Source organism: Myxocyprinus asiaticus, chromosome 49 (genome assembly GCF_019703515.2).
Source record: "Myxocyprinus asiaticus isolate MX2 ecotype Aquarium Trade chromosome 49, UBuf_Myxa_2, whole genome shotgun sequence".
NCBI lineage: Eukaryota > Metazoa > Chordata > Actinopteri > Cypriniformes > Catostomidae > Myxocyprinus > Myxocyprinus asiaticus.
Genome location: NC_059392.1, coordinates 14,724,025 through 14,744,278, shown reverse-complemented (window position 1 = coordinate 14,744,278; position 20,254 = coordinate 14,724,025). Strand labels below are relative to the sequence as shown.

At 38.1% G+C, this 20,254-nt stretch overlaps 1 protein-coding gene across 10 annotated transcripts in view; it reads left to right on the top strand.

Moving 5' to 3' along the window:
* The first annotated feature begins 6,341 nt into the window (after window positions 1-6,341).
* Window positions 6,342-20,254, top strand: part of LOC127438245 (uncharacterized) — a 215,938-nt gene continuing 202,025 nt past the window's right edge. For 6 of the 10 annotated variants that reach the window (XM_051693681.1, XM_051693683.1, XM_051693680.1 and 3 more), the window contains exon 1: window positions 6,344-6,555. In XM_051693681.1, coding sequence (XP_051549641.1) covers window positions 6,486-6,555 — 70 coding nt within the window. In that variant the 5' untranslated portion in view covers window positions 6,344-6,485. Of the gene's footprint in view, window positions 6,556-20,254 lie in introns of all 10 variants that reach the window. The other 4 variants (XM_051693686.1, XM_051693687.1, XM_051693685.1 and 1 more) reach the window with 2 other exon arrangements.

Genomic DNA, 20,254 nt, shown 5'->3' with positions numbered 1-20,254 from the left:
AAGAAAAAAAAACAGAAAAAACATTTATTTAGTGTGAGATAATGAGGTTCATTTAGGACAACAGGTACAAGTTTTTTGTGGAAGTTTAGCACACTCAAATATTTTAAGTAGCCTCCATTACAAATTATCTCTGTGTTATCAGCTCAGTAGATGACTCAATTCTAAAAGACACATTTTGCAATAGCAGTACTGTTGCAATATTTGAAAGTTTGAAAATATAATGAAATTTCCTCCTTATATCTCTAGTTTCTTTGCAACAATGCCCCATCGGTCAGATTAATTTAATATATACTGCTCTTCTTCAGTCCAACACCCTGTCGGTTTGTGATTTGTCCCTCTTCGGACCACTGTCGGTAGGTACATACCACCACTGACCGGGAGCACCCCATAAGCCTTGCCATTTTAGAAATGCTCTGACCCAGTCGTCTGGCCATAACACATTGGCCCTTGTCAAAGTCGCTCAGGTCTTCACTCCTGCTAATTTCTCCTGCATTCAACATGTTGACTATGAGAACTGATTATTCGCTTACCAGCTTATCTTGCCAGACCTTTATATGTGGCCTTGTTAGAAGATCAACATTATTTGCTTCACCTGTGAGTGGTCATAATGTTTTGGCTCATTGGTGAATACACTCAGTGATGGGGATGGGAATCATAAGGAATTTAACAATTACAGTTCTGATTCCTCTTAACGATTCCAGTTCCGATTCCTCTTAACGGTTCCGGTTCTTTAACGGTTCCAGTACGATTCCAGTAATCCTTTAAGTACATTTTTTTTTATTTTTTTTTATAATTATTTGGAAATGAGAAATGCAATTATATTTGTATTTACTACCCTCTGCAGTCTACCAAACAATATCAGAAATAAATGTAATACAGTTCTTGTAAAAGGTGTGTTTACAGACTTTTTAGAGACATAATTACAATCCAGTAATAGATACTAACTATGTTTTAAACAAACAAACCTAAACCAACAAGAAATATGATGGCATTTTCATTCATTTGTTTATTATTTTATAAAATCTCTCATGTAGCTTTAATTATACATTAAATCGCTGCTGCAGAGATGTGCTGCTGGAAACACTGTCAGACTATTTCAGGACACTGTTCCAGCCGCTTTGGCGGAAAATTGCACACAGGAAAACCATTAATGGAACCGAAAGTCACGAAGATCATCCGCTTCCGGAATTTTTTAAAGAATGGAACCAGTTCTGAATAAGAACCGGTTCTCGGTTCCCAACTGTACTCAATGAGCACTTTATTAGGAACACCACGGTTTTAATATAAGTTCCCAATGTGGTCTTTTGCTCTTATAGCCCATCTGCCTTAAGGTTTGACGTGTTGTGCTATTCTGCTCACTACAATTGTACAGAGTGGTTATCTGAGTTACCGTAGCCTTTCTTTCAGCATGAACCAGTCTGGCCATTCTCCGTTGACCTCTCTCATCAACGAGGTGTTTCCATCCACAGAACTGCAGCTCACTGGATGTGTTTTTGTTTTTGGCACCATTCTGAGTAATCTCTAGACCAGGGTTCCTCAATAGGCGGCCCACAAGAGAGAAATGTTTGGCCTGCGATAAAGGCCCGTTCACACCAAATCCGTGATGATGACATTTCCAGAATCTTAAAAAGATAATCCAGTTCTACCATATCAAATGCCTTTTTGGCATCAAGTGAGATGGCAGCGACTGGAGTCTGATCATTCGTGACTGACCACATGATATTGATGAAACACCTAATGTTATCAGAAGAGCTATGGCCCCGAATAAACCCCACCTGATCTATATGTATGAGATGTCATAACTTTACTTAATTGGTTAGCCAGAATTTTTAACAAAATTTTAATGTCTAGCTGGATCAGGGAAATTGTATGGTAACTCTTACACTTGTTTGGATCTTTGTCCTTTTTAAGAATCAGACTGATCCGGGCTTGTGTCATGGTTGGCAGAAGCTTTCCATTCTTTAATGATTCCATACAAACTTCTAACAAAAGTGGAGCTAGTTCTGTAGCATAAGATCTAAAAAAAAATCAGCGGCAAAGCCATCTGGCCCCGGAGCTTTGCCTGTAGGCAGGGCCATAATTACCTCATCAAGCTCATCTCAGAACTGAGAATTGTTTTGCTCAGTCGTCAGTTTAGGGAGATCTAATGGTTCCACGATGTTTCTAATATCTTCATCAGTAGACGAAGATGTGGAACTATAAAGATCAAGATATAATTTTTTAAAAGCATTGTTAATATCAATGGCCAAGGTAAAAATTTCACCACCAGCAGATTTCACTGAGGGAATGGTATAAAAAGACTCTCTCTGCTTTATATATCTAGCCAAAAGCTTCCCTGCTTTGTCCCCCAACTCAAAGTATGACCGTCTTGCCCTGAATAGCCAAAACTCCACCTTTCGTGACAAAATAGTATTATATCTGTATTTCAATCGGGTCAGTTCTCTAAGGCCATCAGACAACATTCGGCACTTCAGTTCTGTCTCGGTACTTTTAATATTCTCTTCCAACTTCACGAGTTCTCGTGCTTTGTATTTTTTGGTGAATGTGGCATACTGTATGATCCAAAGAACCGCCTTAAGTGCCTCCCAAGCCACGCCCACAGAGGATATTGAGGACCAGTTGGTCTCCATATAGACATTGATTTCAGCCTTTAACATTTGTTGGAAATCAGGATTTTGCAAAAGGGATACATTAAAGCACCAACTTTATGACTTCTTTTTCTCCATATGTGGCAACACCTCTAAATTCACCAGGGCGTGATCTGAGACTAAGGGTGCTTTCACACTGGCAGTTTAGTTCGAAATAGAGCACGGTTTGCATGAAAATATTTTATTGTGAAAGCTGTCATGCGGACCGGGGAGCACACCGCGGTACCGAACCCGAGACTACCTGTAGGAGGTGGTCTGAGTTCGGATGCAATGGAACTGTAGCGCAATTTGCGTGAATGTGAAAGCAACTCGGACTCAGATGCGCACTCATTCAGAAAGTAAAGTAAAATGCGCATGCATTTTAGCCAATGACGACATCAATCTATCTATCTATATACCTTATAAATACTATATATAAATACTATTATAGGTAATAAATATAGGGTATAATAGGAGATGACAGTGGCAATAACGTCACCTTGGACACGAGCGTGAGTGAGCGTGCAGTGTAAACAAAGATGCAAATTAATTCCTTGCAATCAATGAGTTACGCCATGAAGCGCACATATACGCAGTTGTCATTCACTCTGCTGTGCATAATGGCACCAAAAAAACAAAAAGTATGATGAGTCGTGTTGTGTTCTCCATGCGTATTTGTGATGATGTAAGATGAACGCAAATGGACCGGGGTTCGATAGAATCAAGTGAGCATGAAACCAGACCAACACTGCAGGGGGCACAGGGAACAATCGCACTCGGAATCGGACCACAGCAAACGTGCCCAGTGTGAAAGCACCCTAAGATGTTTCCAATTGAGCAATCAATGACAGAAGAAATGAATAAATCTTATAGACAGATGAAAAAAAAAAATTAGTTCCTGCCAGATGGTTCAAAAGTCTCCAAATATCTGTAAGACCAAGATTTTTACACTATGAAGTGTCAATATTGCTCTAGGGGGCTTGCACACTTTTGCTTCACTATGATCAAGGACTGAGTCCATCAATAAATTAAATTCTCCTTCAAATATTATATCATGAGGGGTGCCAGCGGCTTGCAACATCCCTTCAAGATCTATAAAAAACTCCTGATCATCAGTGATAGGTGTGTAAATATTAGCTAAAATCAACCTTTGCCCCTAAATTTCTGCTAAAACGATAATGACTCTTCCTAATTTATCTTTAATATGTTTGAGACATTTGAATTGTAGATGCTTATTTATCAATGTAATGACTCCCCTGCTCTTATTTGAGCCAGCACTAAAGAAAACATGTCCACCCCATATCTTCCCAAATGTTTCAGCTTCCTATGGGGAAAGATGTGTTTCTTGAAGAAACACTATATCATATTTCTTACGTTTAAGAAAAGAAATAACCTTCCTTCATTTTATGGGGTGCCTCAGCCCATTCATATTCCATGTGGAGAGAGATAATCCACTCATATTAACATCTGACATTTTGATATATTAGAAAAAATAGATTGTGTATCAAAATTAAAATTATAAAGACCACATTAGTGCAACAGTGAAACCCCAAACTTCCCTCCGAACCAAAAAAACTTGTGCATGACAGCGCCAACTGGCATCCATCCCTCTAAACACAAACAGTCCATGTATGCCTACGAGAGTCCCCGTGACAACTTTGCCATCAGATTGCTCAAGTCCGGTGCTTCTGTACACATTTTGTGAGACAGAATTACATAACAGAAAATAATCTATAAAACAAACTCCAGCCAATAGGCAGAATAAACACAAAGAATGTGCAGATTTATTCACAAAACTGTATCGAAGATGTGTTCCTCCACAAAATAAATTCCAGCCGCTAGTGGAACTAACACATAAAAAAATAAAACCGTTCAGTTTCCTCGGACAGTCAAACGAATGTTCAATGAGCCAGCTGTTTCATAAGTGCAGCAGATGCCCTAATCCTTCCAATGTCCTGCAAAAAATACTCCACAACACAAACTCCAGCCAGTAGCAGGCATAAGCACAAAGAACATGCAGATTCATCCACAGCTGTCCTGAAACAAAAATGGCACCCAGCTTTTTCAGACAGTCAAGTGTATGTACAACGAGACTGCTCACTTGGGGGCCACATGAGAAACATCAAATGGTTTACTCACCACATTGTCTGGAGAAGTTTGCTGTGGGCATGTAAATATTTTGAGGCCATCCTTAGTATCTATTCTCAATTTGGCCAGAAGCATCAGTGCAAAAGCGATCTTCCATTGATGTAATATTTTCTTCCATTCCTTGAATCGATCACGTTTCTCTCTTGTCGTATTCGCAAAGTCTAGGAACAAGAAAATGCTGTGATTCTTCCAAGAAAGCTTTCCTTTGCTCCTCGCCTCATGCAACATGAGCTCTTTATCGGATGATTGCAGAAATTTGGCCAGAATAGATCGGGGCCTGTCTCCCTCAGCCAATCTGCAAGCCAGAACCCTGTGAGCTCGCTCGATTTCCAGCTTGTGGCCTGTTATGTCGAGCAGATTCGGAAAGAGCTCGTCTAGGAATTTCACCATATCTCTGCCTTCTTCATGCTCAGGAATTCCAATAAATCAGATGTTGTTTCGTCAATTAGGATTCTCCAAATCCTCCAGTTTTTCCCAAATGCGTTCCAAATCTACTTTGGTCACTAGCGGATTAGCAGCTAATTCCCTCTCTGATGACTCCAGATAATCGATCTGCATCTTGATGTCCCCGATTCTTGTAACCAACTCAGAGAATTTAATTTCCATCGCAGCAATCGATCAACGTATTACAGCAAGATCCTCTTAGTCAGCAACAACTTTCGTCAGCATCACAGACATGCTTGACAGTTGCCGTTGAATTTCTCCCGCCGCACCGTCCAAATGAATCCCTGGTCTGCGGGCCCATCTGAGGCACCAGCTTGAGCACGTAAGTGTCTTTTAATATCTTGAATATCTTTGCCATGTTGACAAAGAACACATATGTAGCAGGGTGTATCATATCTCACCGGTTTATGACATAAAAATAATTAAAAACAAGCAAAGTGAGCAGAGCTCGCCATTTACACGACCGTTCCTCGCATGGCATCACATGACCTCCCCAAAGACCTTAAGTTTAACGTTTTAATGTTTTCCAAAACTGTAATATCCAGTAAACTTCATTCTGCTTTTATGATTTAAAAACATTTATTTAGTGTGAGATAATGAGGTTCATTTAGGACAACAGATAATTATTTATTTTTTTTTTTTTTTGGTTGTTTTTTTGTGTGGTTTACACACTCAAATGTTACCTTAGTTACAGACTATCTCTATGTGTTTATCAGCACAATAGATGGCTCAATTCTAAAACACATTTTGCAATGGCAGTGACAAACACATTTTGCAATGGCAGTACTATTGCAGTGTTTGAAAGTTTGAAAATATTATGAATTTTCCTCCTTATGTCTCTAGTTTCTTTGCAACAATGCCCCATCGGTCAGATTAATTTAATAAATATTGCTCTTCTTCAGTCAAAAAAATCAAACTACATGAGGTAGTGCAAAAGATCTAACAAGAGAAAGCTGCAGAAGACAGAAAACATTTTGGAAACGGCCCTTTGCTGCTTGCTGTTCTTGGGTTACGTAAATGTGTGACTCAAGAAACTGTACTTCTCTTTAAAGGAGCTATCTCTTAGTGTGTCCAAATGACATGTGAATTGCAGCATCGGATATGATATTGTATTTTTTTTTTTTTCTAAAGGAAATGTTATCTTTGCACAGAGAGGTCTGGTGTAAGTGAGATGTCTTTCTGACTTTGGTAAAGCAGAGTAGATTTTCAGAGACAAAGATGAAAAAAAGCTACAGTCATTTGTGAAGTGCGCTCAGACGTTCAAAAATGAAAGTTCCTATAAAACACCTCAGCTTTGCCTTTTTGGTATTATCCTTTACATTTGTACAAGCTCAAGGTAAGTTTACTGCCCTTCTTCTTTACTTTTTTATTTTATTTTGTTATTTATTTTAATGTCATTTATATTTAGATTTCATTGATCAATTATATACACATTAAATACACTTTTCAACTTTTCTTCAGGTATGCATTGTTTGTCCTTTTAAGAATGTCTTCAAAAGGACATTAAATATGAAAACATAGAATGATTGGAGAAAAATTCCTACAAAAATAATGATAGTGAAAATTAACTGCCAGACAGACTCATATCATTAACCTTATAAAAGCTGTTTTATTTTATATTTAGAGGGTCCCCTGATGGAGTCTGCCATGTTAGAATCACATGACCATGCAAATACTATTCGCTTAATCTCAGTAACAGCAGAGTTTCACAAACACTTTCACTCATGGATTAAATTAATCATGACTGACTGTGAATAATTTCTACAATGGCATCAGTAACTGAAAACTAATGCATTTGAATGATGCTGCATTCACACCACTAGGTGTCAGTGTAAGTCCAAGACGACATATACAGACACACACACACACACACACACACACACACACACACAAAATAAAAACATTTCTGAGTGCACATTTAAGTATTTTTATGGAAGAAAAGGGGTTTCTGTTATTGAAGACATTTTCATAGTTGTCCAAAGAACACATTAGAGTAGGTAAAAATACTGACATTTTATTTTTACTGCTGTAAAACTAAGTTGTGTATTTTACTCACAATATTTAATGTGCACTATTTTTTTATATATTTATTTATTTTTTATGTTGTGCTTGGAAATAGAATATTTGTCACACAGATGAAACTGGATTAAATTGGCAGCATTTTCAAGTCAATTCAGTTTCTTAAATTTTTTAGAGAGTATAATGGCATTTCTTTATTAGTATCAAGTTAGCGTGCTGTCTATTTTTAACACCTTACACGCTCTATTTACAACTATTTACAAAATGTTTATAAATGTTTTTTATAATTAATTAATAATTATTGTAAAGTGTTACAGAATAAAACAAAATACTATAATAGCCTAAACACATTTAGAAACCTTTAAACAACTTTTACAGTTAGGGTTAGATTAAAAATAAAAATAAAGTCAAGTAGACTAAATATGTAAGTTACCATTTAGTGCAGGATTTTTTTTTTTTTTTTTTTTTTTTTAGTAAAACGTAAAACATTACCAAATACCAAAACATGTTAGTAAGAATGATGTGTATTTTAAAAACTGATCATGTGTATTATTTGTTTCCTTTTTATCTCATCAGTGTTGTTTATAATGAAGGGGATGTCTAGCAGTTTGAGGGGTTTGACTTCCTCCATACAGAGCTTTATACTTGAATGTTCTCTGTAGAATTCAAATGGGTAATATACATTTTACTGTCTCCACCAGCCACCCTGAAATTGTGTAAAGCCAGACTGAATGCGCAAGTTTCGTTCTGGAGCACGCTGAACATGCTGTCCACTGGCGTGTGTGTCCATTGTTTTCAATGTATTCTGATGAGAATCCACCTGATGAGCGTAGCGCTCGGCTCCCATTGAAATTAATTGACAACCCTCACATCACTTCGCTCACAACACGCCAGTGAACACCCAGTATAATGTGTGCTGTAGCGGTTCGTGTGAAAGCATGCTTCGTTCGCCCTGCACAGATTATAAATTATAAGAGGCATGAATACAATTAAATTTCCATCGTCAAAATTCATAGAATTGTCAGTGCGGGAAAAACCCTGAAAAGGTCAACAGCCAAAGTGGCTGGTAAGAGTGACGGAGTAACCACCACTGCCAAGTTTACCCGCATTTGACAGGTTGGTGGTTGTTAATTTCAACCCCTGGTTGCACAGTTGTTTAACGTGTTTTTGGATCATTCTGCTGACGAAACGTTGAAAAAATGTTTCAGTAAAATTTCAGTATAAAACTCTTGATAACATGAGTTGTGGAAATTTTTATTTGATCTAGGAGATTTTTGATAGCTTTATACAGTGAATATGATTAAAGAAGTGAAAAGTCTATCCCTCACATCCTCGTTTTCATTTATGTCAAAAATCAAAGATGTCTTTTATGATCCCACAAACCTTCCACACAGTTTCATAAAAATCTCGGCCATTGAGTAGACTAGAAGTTCAATCTAGGTGTCATTAAAAAGCTGCAATCTTCAGCTTTGAGATGATGTATAATATTTCATTGACAGTTGAGAACATATTTTGACAATGATTTGTTTATCATTCGTTTTATTGCATATTTTGATCTGGACATCTGAGACTTAATATTGGATTATTTACCAAGCTCATAGACAAGTAGAAAATGGCTCACTTTGAAGAAAACAACCTAAGGTAAGAGCTGATATAGAGTTTGTGGCTACTTGGGGCTTACAGAAGCAGTAATCAGAGCAGACATGAGACATTTGTCTTTGTTGTCTTACAGAGATCATATTTTACTCCATGATTCTTTCGAAAATCATTTGAAATGTGGTGTTATGGCAACAACATTAAAACAAATAGTCACCTTCTTTTCAGCTTTCATCTGAGAAATAACTTGACTATTTCAGTGTTATTTGAAAAACTTTTATATATTACCACATCATTACCACAGGGTTGCACTCATTTGCGCAACAGAGGTTTTCAGGCCCTATGTAACATAAATGCAAAATGTATGTGAAAAAATCAGATTCCATGCTTTCAAACGGTATTACATGTGACTATCTATGTATCCACGGACTTTAAAATTTTAAGTGTAAACCTATTACACACTCCAGGCCCTGCCCACAGACCCGTTAAGGGGTTAAGATTCAGCCTACCTTTTATTTTATGGTCATAATGAGAAGAATTTGATATTTCACTCACTAAAAGGCTTTTAAAAAGAAGTAAAAATGATTTCTCTTATATTTCAAGTATTTTTAGTGATAATTAAAGTCTCTTGTACCACCATGTTCAACTTTCTTTAGGCTGTGATTAAATTATTTCCACGTGATTTGACTCCCATTGACGTCCTAACACATGTTTACTTTTTATCTGAAAAGAGGCGACTCTGGTCAACAAATATTTGCTGACAGAAAGATTCTGATCTTGCTCTTGTTCAACCTCAAAAGCAAGTTGCATTGTTTTACGAAAGCCAACGGGTGGAAATGGACCCATGGTGCTTGAGCCCGTCATTGCTGCTTGCAGCTATGTTTATTATTAGGGACCGAGAGGCCTGCACCGTAGGTGCTAAAGCCCTATTATTTTTGGAATTTTTTTCACAATTATTACTAATTTTTATTTTTATTTTTATTTTTTTAACGCATTCACCCATTTATAAGGCATTCATCATGCTTAAAAACTCAAGAAACTTGGCACACACATCAGACCTGCGTAAAATCAAAAAGCTATGTAGTGTTTAGGCTTGGGTGTAGCTGAGGAGCTCTACAGCGCCTCCAAATGCAGGCAATGGTATGGATGAAGTTGCTCAGATGTGCACAAGATTTGGTATGGTTACTGCTCTCATCATGTTAGACAAAGTTCACTTGGTTGTATTTGACTCCGCCCAACAAAATCAGCCATGTTTTCCCACGGTGTTTTGAGAGGCTTATGATGGCTGAAAACTTATGAAAGTTTACACATACATTTGTTTTAGGACATCTTTTGATTTGATACTGCAATTCAGCATAGACGTGCCTCGTCGGTTCCACAGAGCCCCCTAGTTCATAAATGCATATTTCTTCTTTCAAAACTCTTGAAACTTGGCACACTCGTAAAAGTTTGGCAAGATTTTATAATTTTTTTGTAATTTGTCTTGGGTGTGGCCAGTGGACTCCATAGCACCCCCGAACATTTTGAATGAGTTTATCACTGTGGTTGCCACAGAGTTTGTCTGATATTCACAAGTTTTGGTGAGGACATTGTTCTCACCATGACAGACATATTTCCCATTGACTTGTATTAGCTTCACCCAACAGGAAGTCGGCCATTTTGGTTTGTTTGAAAAATGCATGCTCTGAAATTCGAAACACTCCTCAGAGGGATTTCATGTTACAGGTACCAAATGTGGGCGACATCATGCCAAGACATTGACAATGCTAAATTGCGAAAGGATTTTTGACATATCGAACAGTGTTGCCATGGCGATGCGATAAATTAACATTTAAAAAAATTGGAATAAAGAAATGTCTCATATCTTCTGCGTGCACTATGTAATTTACCTCGAAATTGAGCCAAATGTTTGTTCTTGCAGGCTGATCACATTGATGTGGCTATTGTGGGTCACAGTCATAACGCCACCAACTGGCAGAAGGAAGTGTGTCACTTTGAACAGACTTTGAAATATCCCTCTTATTTTTTACCTGAATTGCTTCAAACATTTTTAGATGTCAAGACAGTGCAGATTTAAAATTCTGAAGGGATTCTTGATATCTTAACCTGTTACCTGGCACCCCCACTTTGGTGAGGAACAAGGTAAAAGACATACCAAAAATAATGAAATCTTCAAAATTACTCAATCTGTTACTAACACAGAGATAAAGTGCAAACACAAAAGAAAAAAGAAAAAAATCATATTTCACACTTATTATGAAATAAATACACAATGCTGTGGGATAGATGCCTAAAAACACAAAAGGCTAAAGCCTTAGGTCTTACCAAGCTACACTATATTGCCAAAAGTATTCGCTCACCCATCCAAATAATGGAATTCAGGTGTTCCAATCACTTCCATGGCCACAGGTGTATAAAATGAAGCACCTAGGCATGCAGACTGCTTCTACAAACATTTGTGAAAGAATGGGCCGCTCTCAGGAGCTCAGTGAATTCCAGCGTGGTACTGTGATAGGATGCCACCTGTGCAACAAGTCCAGTCGTGAAATTTCCTCGCTACTAAATATTCCACAGTCAACTGTCAGTGGTATTGTAACAAAGTGGAAGCGATTGGGAATGACAGCAACTCAGCCATGAAGTGGTAGGCCACGTAAAATGACAGAGCGGGGTCAGCGGATGCTGAGGCGCATAGTGCGCAGAGGTCGCCAACTTTCTGCAGAGTCAATCGCTACAGACCTCCAAAGTTCATGTGGCCTTCAGATTAGCTCAAGAACAGTGCGTAGAGAGCTTCATGGAATGGGTTTCCATGGCCGAGCAGCTGCATCCAAGCCATACATCACCAAGTGCAATGCAAAGCGTCAGATGCAGTGGTGTAAAGCACGCCGCCACTGGACTCTAGAGCAGTGGAGACGCGTTCTCTGGAGTGACGAATCACGCTTCTCCATCTGGCAATCTGATGGACGAGTCTGGGTTTGGCGGTTGCCAGGAGAACGGTACTTGTCTGACTGCATTGTGCCAACTGTGAAGTTTGGTGGAGGGGGGATTATGGTGTGGTGTTGTTTTTCAGGTGCTGGGCTTGGCCCCTTAGTTCCAGTGAAAGGAACTCTGAATGCTTCAGCATACCAAGAGATTTTGGACAATTCCATGCTCCCAACTTTGTGGGAACAGTTTGGGGATGGCCCCTTCCTGTTCCAACATGACTGCACACCAGTGCACAAAGCAAGGTCCATAAAGACATGGATGAGCGAGTTTGGTGTGGAAGAACTTGACTCTCCTGCACAGAGCCCTGACCTCAACCCGATAGAGCACCTTTGGGATGAATTAGAGTGAAGACTGCGAGCCAGGCCTTCTCGTCCAACATCAGTGTCTGACCTCACAAATGCGCTTCTGGAAGAATGGTCAAAAATTCCCATAAACACACTCCTAAACCTTGTGGAAAGCCTTCCCAGAAGAGTTGAAGCTGTTATAGCTGCAAAGAGAGGGCTGACGTCAAATTAAACCCTATGGATTAAGAATGGGATGTCACTTAAGTTCATATGCGTCTAAAGGAAGATGAGCGAATACTTTTGGCAATATAGTGTATGTTTCAAATTTGAAAGTGATACTAGCAAAAATGAGCTTTCTGTAAGCCTTTATCTAAGTGCTTGTCTGAGTGCCTTTCTGAGAAGGCTACCGTTGTCAAGGATTCAGACCCGCAAGTTTGAAATGAAGCGATAATTTATGCTAACTATCAGCACCCACATATAGCCGTATTCATAATTTCATTGGATACATGTCCTCATAAATTACAACCCTCTAGAATGCTATTGGTAGATTTTTTTAACCTAACAAATTTGCTTATGCATGAACAGACATCATTAGAAACGGCTGTTCTCATGCTATTTTCTAAAACTATGAAGCCAGTTTTATTCAGAAAACATCAGAGGTGTGATATTATGTTCCAGACACTATACTAAACGCATTTATATGTTTGTTTGTTTATTTTTATTTTATTTTATTTTTATCGAAGGGCATGTTAGACGCGCATAGTTTGTCGAATAAAAAGGATGACATCATCGTATTTACCGATTTCATGATGTAATGGAAGTTCTATGGATTTCTATACACGTTTGCGTGTTTTGGGTCAGAGATTTACTGTGGTTGTCGTGTAATGGACTTTTGCAGTCAAAACAGACGGATGTCATCATTTATTGTTAATAAACATATTTCTTATTTTTTATTTAAATAAAATATTATAAAAATAAATCAACTGAAATGTAAAAATACTACAAAATCTATATGTCTAACCCAGTTCTGAGTGGCAATTATCAAATCAAAATCAATCAAATCACTTTATTGTCACTCAACCTCATACACAAGTGCAACAGTGGGTGAAATTCTTGGGTGCAGTTCCGAGCAACTTAGCAGTCATGACAGTGATGAGACATATACCAATTTACAATAAACATCAGAGTTACACAACACAATTTACATATCTAATATAAACATAATTACACACCACACAATATACAAATAATAATATACAATGTACAGTATGCAATACACACAATATAGAATACACATACAATATAGAATGCACATTATACAATAAAAATGGTATATATAATATATACAGTAGGTTGTATTGTGCTGTGTTGCCAGTGTGTTACAAGAAAATGTCCAATAGAGGTCAGCCAAGCTCCATTGTTGAATGATTCCCAAACACTCAGGTGACTCACTCTCCACCCCCCATGTGGTCCAAATCGCTCTGAACCGGTGTCGTTCCTGTTTGCTGATTTGTGCTGTTAAAAGAAACATCATAACACATTAATTTCTTTGTATTTAACAAGATAGCTTCTGAGAGCCGTGAAATTATTCCAAGTTTTTTTGCAAGTGAACAGCCACAGTAGCCTATTCAGTTCTTAATACGTTTATTAGTTTTAATTCTACTAGAAGCTGGCGCAACTTGTGTTGACGGTGTTTGTGTAATTGCGTAGTCCTATATATTAGCTAATATTCAAAATATTTCTTTGACATTTCAGCACAATGTTTAAAATCATATTATGTGCCGTTCACATGCTTGAATATGTTTGTTTTTGCACTAAAATTACACGCAGCGCTAAAAAAGAGCGAAACGTATGTGTCTTGACTCGAGACGTTTAAGAGTTTAGGCTCTTTTAAACTTGACATGGCATCTAAAAATACGAACATGCCGTCAAAGACATCTATCTAGCGCTCATTTACATTGAATCATTTATAAAACAGCGCGGACAGACACAAAAACGCGCTCAATGTAAACGGCCCCTCAGTGTAAGACTAGAACTCTGTAGAAAAGTTTGATCACACTTGCCTATTCTTTATTATTTGTTACTGCACATTTTAGATTTTAGAGTATAACATCATCAAAACTAAGAAGTAACACAAAAGTATGGAAATTATGCATGACCAAAACAAATTAAATCAGAAACATCTTCTATTTGAAATTCTTCAGTGTAGCCTTTCATCTGTTCCAGCTCTGAACAGTTCATTTTCTCAATCAACTTCAGGTGCGTCCTGGGATAGTTTTTTAAACCGTCTTGAATGATTTCATATGCTGGACACTTGTTGGCTACTTTTCTTTATATATATATATATATATATATATATTAATGTAGTAATAATAATAATAATAAAATACAACAAATAAAAGGTTTGTATAGACATCTATAATTAGGCCAGTTTATTTTTGAGTATAGAAGTAATCCCAAACGTTTGACCATAAGCCTTTAGATCAAAAGGTTTTAAGATTATGAGAAACAACTTAGTGTCCTTTGGACTGGTTGTGTAGGCTATATTTATTTTATATTTATAATTTATTTATATTAATTTTATTTACTAACTTTTACTATTTTTTTTTATTTCATTTATATTGTATCTTGCACTGCATTTCAGCCAGCTGCGTCAAATCCTAAAGACACGCGGACAAGTTTCGTACACTTCTCTCCCGTCTGCCGCTGTCTCTTCTCCTTCTCCTGGAACGCGAGGCAAGTGTGGCGCGCAGGTGGAAGTCATTCGCCACTTATCTTCCCGGCCTCGCTCTGCCCTGCTCACCACAAAAGGCTATTTAAACAGTTGCGTATGAATAATGAATGCAGATTAAAAGTTAATTTACTTCATTTATTTCGAAAGAGAACAGAGAAGAAAAAAAAAATGCAACAATAAAAGAAACTGAGATCTATTGCCACATAATTGCAACAAAATTACAAGGCTAAATGACTTCTGCTCAAAATAAACTCTACCTAGACCAACTTACGCCTAATGCATTGAATTACATTTGTTAATTTAAAGCAATTTTAGGGATATATAAAAATGGTTACTGACTTCATTACAATATAATCTTCAGATCTACATGTTTTTTCAATAAATATATTAAATTATAGCAAAAAGTAAAATTAATCAGTTAGCAATAAAACAAAAAATACTGTGTGTGTGTATAATATATATATATATATATATATACACACACATACATACATACACACACACAATTATTAGGCAAGTGAGTATTCTGATCTTACCATTATTTCCATGCAAATTTTCCAACTCCAAACCATATAAACTTGAATGCTTATTGGATTCAATCCTTTTCAGGTGATATATATTAGTGTAATTAGGGAGGGTGTGGTGAAAGTGACTAACACCTTATATCAAGGTGTGCACAATTATTAGGCTGCTTCATTACCTCAGGTAAAATGGGCCAAAAACGAGATTTAATTGGCACTGAAATTAAAAACTTGTAAAATGCCTTTCAGACGGATGCAACACTCTTGAAATAGCTAAACTATCGATGCATGACCACCGGACAATCAAACGTTTTGTTGTGAATAGTCAACTGGGGCGCAAATAAAGCATGGAGCAGAAAAGGCGCAAATGAACTGCAAAAGACTTGAGAATAATTAAACGTGAAGCCACCAGGAACCATTATCCTTCAGTGCCACCATATTCCAGAACTGCAACCTACCTGGAGTGTCCAGAAGTACAAGGTGTCAAGTGCTCAGAGACATGGCCAAGGTCATGAAGGCTGAAACACAACCACCACTGAATAAGATTCACAAGTTGAAGCATCAAGATTGGGCAAAGAAATACCTGAAGACAGATTTTTCAAAGGTTTTATGGACCGATGAAATGAGAGTGACTCTTGTATCGCTTTTCCACCAGGGCTGGTGGAGGAGCTGGAGCCGGTGCTGGCCAGAGGGTGGCACTTGCTCAGAACCGGCTCGCGTTTCAACTGACAAGCGAGCTGAACCCACTAGGTCATCAACAATGTGGAAGTTACGCAACAAACACAAACATGGCCCTGTACGCAGCAAATATCAAATGTCTGTTTTTCGTTTTACAGACCTCACTTTCGTTCGTTCGGCTCTTCGTCTGCAAGGAGTTGGTGCAGCTTCTCGCAAGGCACGACAACGGGCACGGTATACATTAATATTTTATATATTTTACCTCTAACATTATGATGAGTTTACCCGAGGTAGCTCAGTTCAGCTAAATTAGCTATTGTTGTACGCTCTAATAATAATAATCACATTGAAACTAATTTAATTTATTTTTCAATTGTTTATTTTTTAACAGCTAGCTCTGCAGATTAGGGCAAGACGCTTGGCTGTTGTGTGGGTGTATCCTCGAGCGCGCCACTGGTGGGATACCATCATTCCTGGATTTAATCTGACGCAGTTTATTCAGAATTTTCGCGTTTCCTGAGAGTCTTTTGATTACATTTCATCTCCGTCGTGTTCTGGAAAGCACAGGCACCAATTACCGTTTGTGTGTACCTGTGAGAAAATGAGTAGCCATTGCCCTATGGAAGTTGGCCACTGGAAGTGAATACAGAAGTATATGTCACCTTTTGGGGGTAGGCCTAACCACTGTTTTCAACTGTGTGAAAGATTTTTGCAACACAGTGAATAAGGTACTTCTTCCTGTACACATCAAGTTCCCAGATGCCAGAAAATTGGTCGAAATGGCTAGTTTTTTTGAACAGCAATGGAGAGTACCACAATGTGTTGGTGCTATAGATGAAAGCCACATCCCAATAATTGCACCCACAGAGTATCCTCGGGATTTTTTCAATAGAATAGAATGGCATTCAATTGTCTTGCAAGCAGTAGTGGATGGGAAAGGGTGTTTTTGGGATTTGTGCATTGGCTTTCCTGGAAGTGTGCATGATACGAGGGTGTTCAAGCAGTCACACTTGTGGGAGAGGTTAAGTGATGGACATCTGTTAAGTCAAAACAAGATGAACATTGCTGCCTGTGATGTTGGACACTACCTTATAGGAGACCCTGCTTACCCCCTGCAGAACTGGCTAATGTAACCCTTTTTAGAAACTGGCAGATTGACCCCCAACAATAGACATACAATTACAGGTTAAGCAGTGCAAGGTCTGTAGTGGAGATGAGCTTTAGGAGGCTGAAAGGATGATGGCGCTGTCTCCTAAAGAGAAATGATTGCAAACTGGAACTGGTAAAGAAGATGGTACTGACCTGCTGTGTGCTTCATAATACTGTATCTGTGAGGAACATGGAGACAGTTTCAGTGAGGATCACCTGTCTACGCTGCATTTAAGCATACAGCCCCCTGTCCAACCAGTTCCTGAGCATGGGCAACCAGAAGGAAATGATGTGCGAGCTGCATTGCACTATTTCAGCAGGCAGGATGAGGGATGTTCTTAATTTACTAATTGGTATTCATAATAGTCATTTTGGAGGTGATAGATTTATTCACCAAATCAATATTCTTTATATGTTAATTTGTGGTAGCTAGTTTTGGATATAATGTGAAGACACAACAAGACAATGTATTAAAAGTCAGATTTATTAAATTAAATGTCTATGTACAACAAAAAATATTGATTTAAAAAGTGAATACAAGGTTTAAGTGTAATTCTTTGAACAAGCACACATACACATTGAACAACTGCACAAAAATAAACAAAGTGTTCAGTGCAAAAATGTAAGATGTCTTTAGCAAAGCTTGAAAATATTCCAGCAGGTCCTGGTTACTGTCACGTTTACTTTTTTCTGTGTAAGAGAACAGTAACAAATTAGAACACAATTTAAAGGGAACTAGTGTCATAACACACATAGGCATATTTTTGGATAATGTTTGTTGTGCGAAGCAATGCCATTACCTGCTCTTCTGCTCCTCTGTGTATATGATGAGGCAGTCTCTGCCTCCTCCAGGTCATCTTTCTGTTCATCTAATGCGCTGGTTGACTGACTTGCCGGCCGATGTCCCAGAACGGAGTCCATAACGTCAAAATTAATAATTTTGCTCCATCCACTGCCGCTTCTGTTCATCTCTGTTTTTTGGTCCCTGTATTCCTTTTTACATTTTTTTTTTTATTTGTTGACCACTTGATCGGCGGAACGGCTAAATCCTAAGGTGGCCATTTACCCTGCTATCTCATATACGCGCTTTTTTCTGATGCTACTTTCCAATTTGTCTTGAATTTCTCTCGTCGACCAGATGGCAAAGAGAGAGTTGGTCTCTTCTGCTGACCACTGTTGAGCCGACATGTTTAATCTCTAGTCGTTAATGTTTACCGCAACTCCGAAAAAAGACCAGCAAGGTTTCAGTGCTGGTTCGGCTCCAGGAATTGGGCACCGGCCCAGGGTTTTTTTGTGTGGAAAAGCGCAGCCCGGTTCGAGATTGGGCTCCAGCTCCGGCCCCGGTGGAAAAGCGATATTGATGGACCAGATGGATGGGCCCGTGGCTGGACCACTAATGGGCACAAGGCACCACTTCAAGTCAGGCACCAACAAGGTGGAGGAGGGGTACTGACGTGGGCTGCTATCATTAAGGATGAGGTAGTTGGACCTTTCTGAGTTGAAGATGGACTGAAATTCAACTCCCAAACCTACTGCCAGTTTCTGGAAATTACTTTATTCAAGCAGTGGTACAGGAAGAAGTCCTCCGCATTCAAGAAGGCCATGATCTTTATGCAGGACAATGCTCCCTCACATGTATCCAAGTACTCCACTGCTTGGCTAGCCAGTAAGGGCCTCAAAGATGCACAAATAATGACTTGGCCCCCTTCCTCACCTGACTTAAATCCTATTGAGAACTTGTGGGGCCTTCTCAAACGTGAGATTTACAGTGAGTGAAGACAATACACCTCTTTGAACAGCATTTGGGAGGCTGTGTTTGCTGTTTCAGCAAAAGTTGATCGTGAACAGATGAAGAAACTATATATATATATATATATATATATAATGTTTGTGTGTGTGTGTATATGTATGTATATAAGACTGCACACTGTCATTGATGCTAAAGGGGGCAATACACAGTATTAAGAACTAGGGGTATGCAGACTTTTGAACAGAGGTCATTTCATTTTTTTCTTTGTTGCCATGTTTTGTTTTATGATTGTGCCATTCTGTTATAACCTACAGTTGCATATGAATCTCATAAGAAATAAAAGAAATGTGTTATGCCTGCTCACTCATGTTTTCTTTAAAAATGGTACATGTATTACCAATTCTCCAAGGGTATGCAAACTTTTGAGCACAACTGTATATGTGTGTGTGTATATATATATATACACACACACTACCGGTCAAAAGTTTTGTAACACTTACTCATTCTTTATTATATTTTCTTTTCTTTTTTTTCCCACATATTAGAATAATAGTAAAGTCATCAAAACTATGGAATAACATAAATGGAACAATGGGAATTATGTTGTGACTAAACAAATTCAAAAATAAATCAAAACTGTGTTATATTTTAGCATCTTCAGAGTACTCACCCTTTGCCTAGAATTTGCAGACATGTACTCTTGACATTTTCTCAACCAACTTCTTGAGGTATCACCCTGGGATGCTTTTTCAACAGTATTGAAGGAGTTCCCATCTATGTTGGGCACTTATTGGCTGCTTTTCTTTATTATTTGGTCTAAGTCATCAATTTCAAAAACATTTATTTTTTATTTTTTATTAAATTGTAGTTTTATAATGAAATATATTAATATGGTGGCACAATTATATATTTTTCTACAAAACTAATTTCAAACATTTACGCATACGCCTTCAGATCAAAAGATTTTTAAGATCATGAGAAAAATTTCAGTCAAGTGTTTCAAATCTTTTGTCCGTTAGTGTATATTGCAGACCTCTGCCTTAACATGATTTCCTGCACAATAAAAAACACATTCAACAACACTCAACAGCCTTACTTTTTCAGCAGTCACTGTGGCACAGTCACACACAGCTCCGTGTATCTGTCTCTCCCCATCTGCTGCTGTCTTCTCTCCTTAAATACTCCCGCCGCTCCTCCCTGGAACACAAGACTGGTGTGCAAACAGGTGGAAATCATTTAAAACTTATTTCTCCAGCCTCGCTCTGCCCTGACGCTGCTCGGCCATGCCCTGCTTGCCACAATATAGATAGATAGATCAAAAT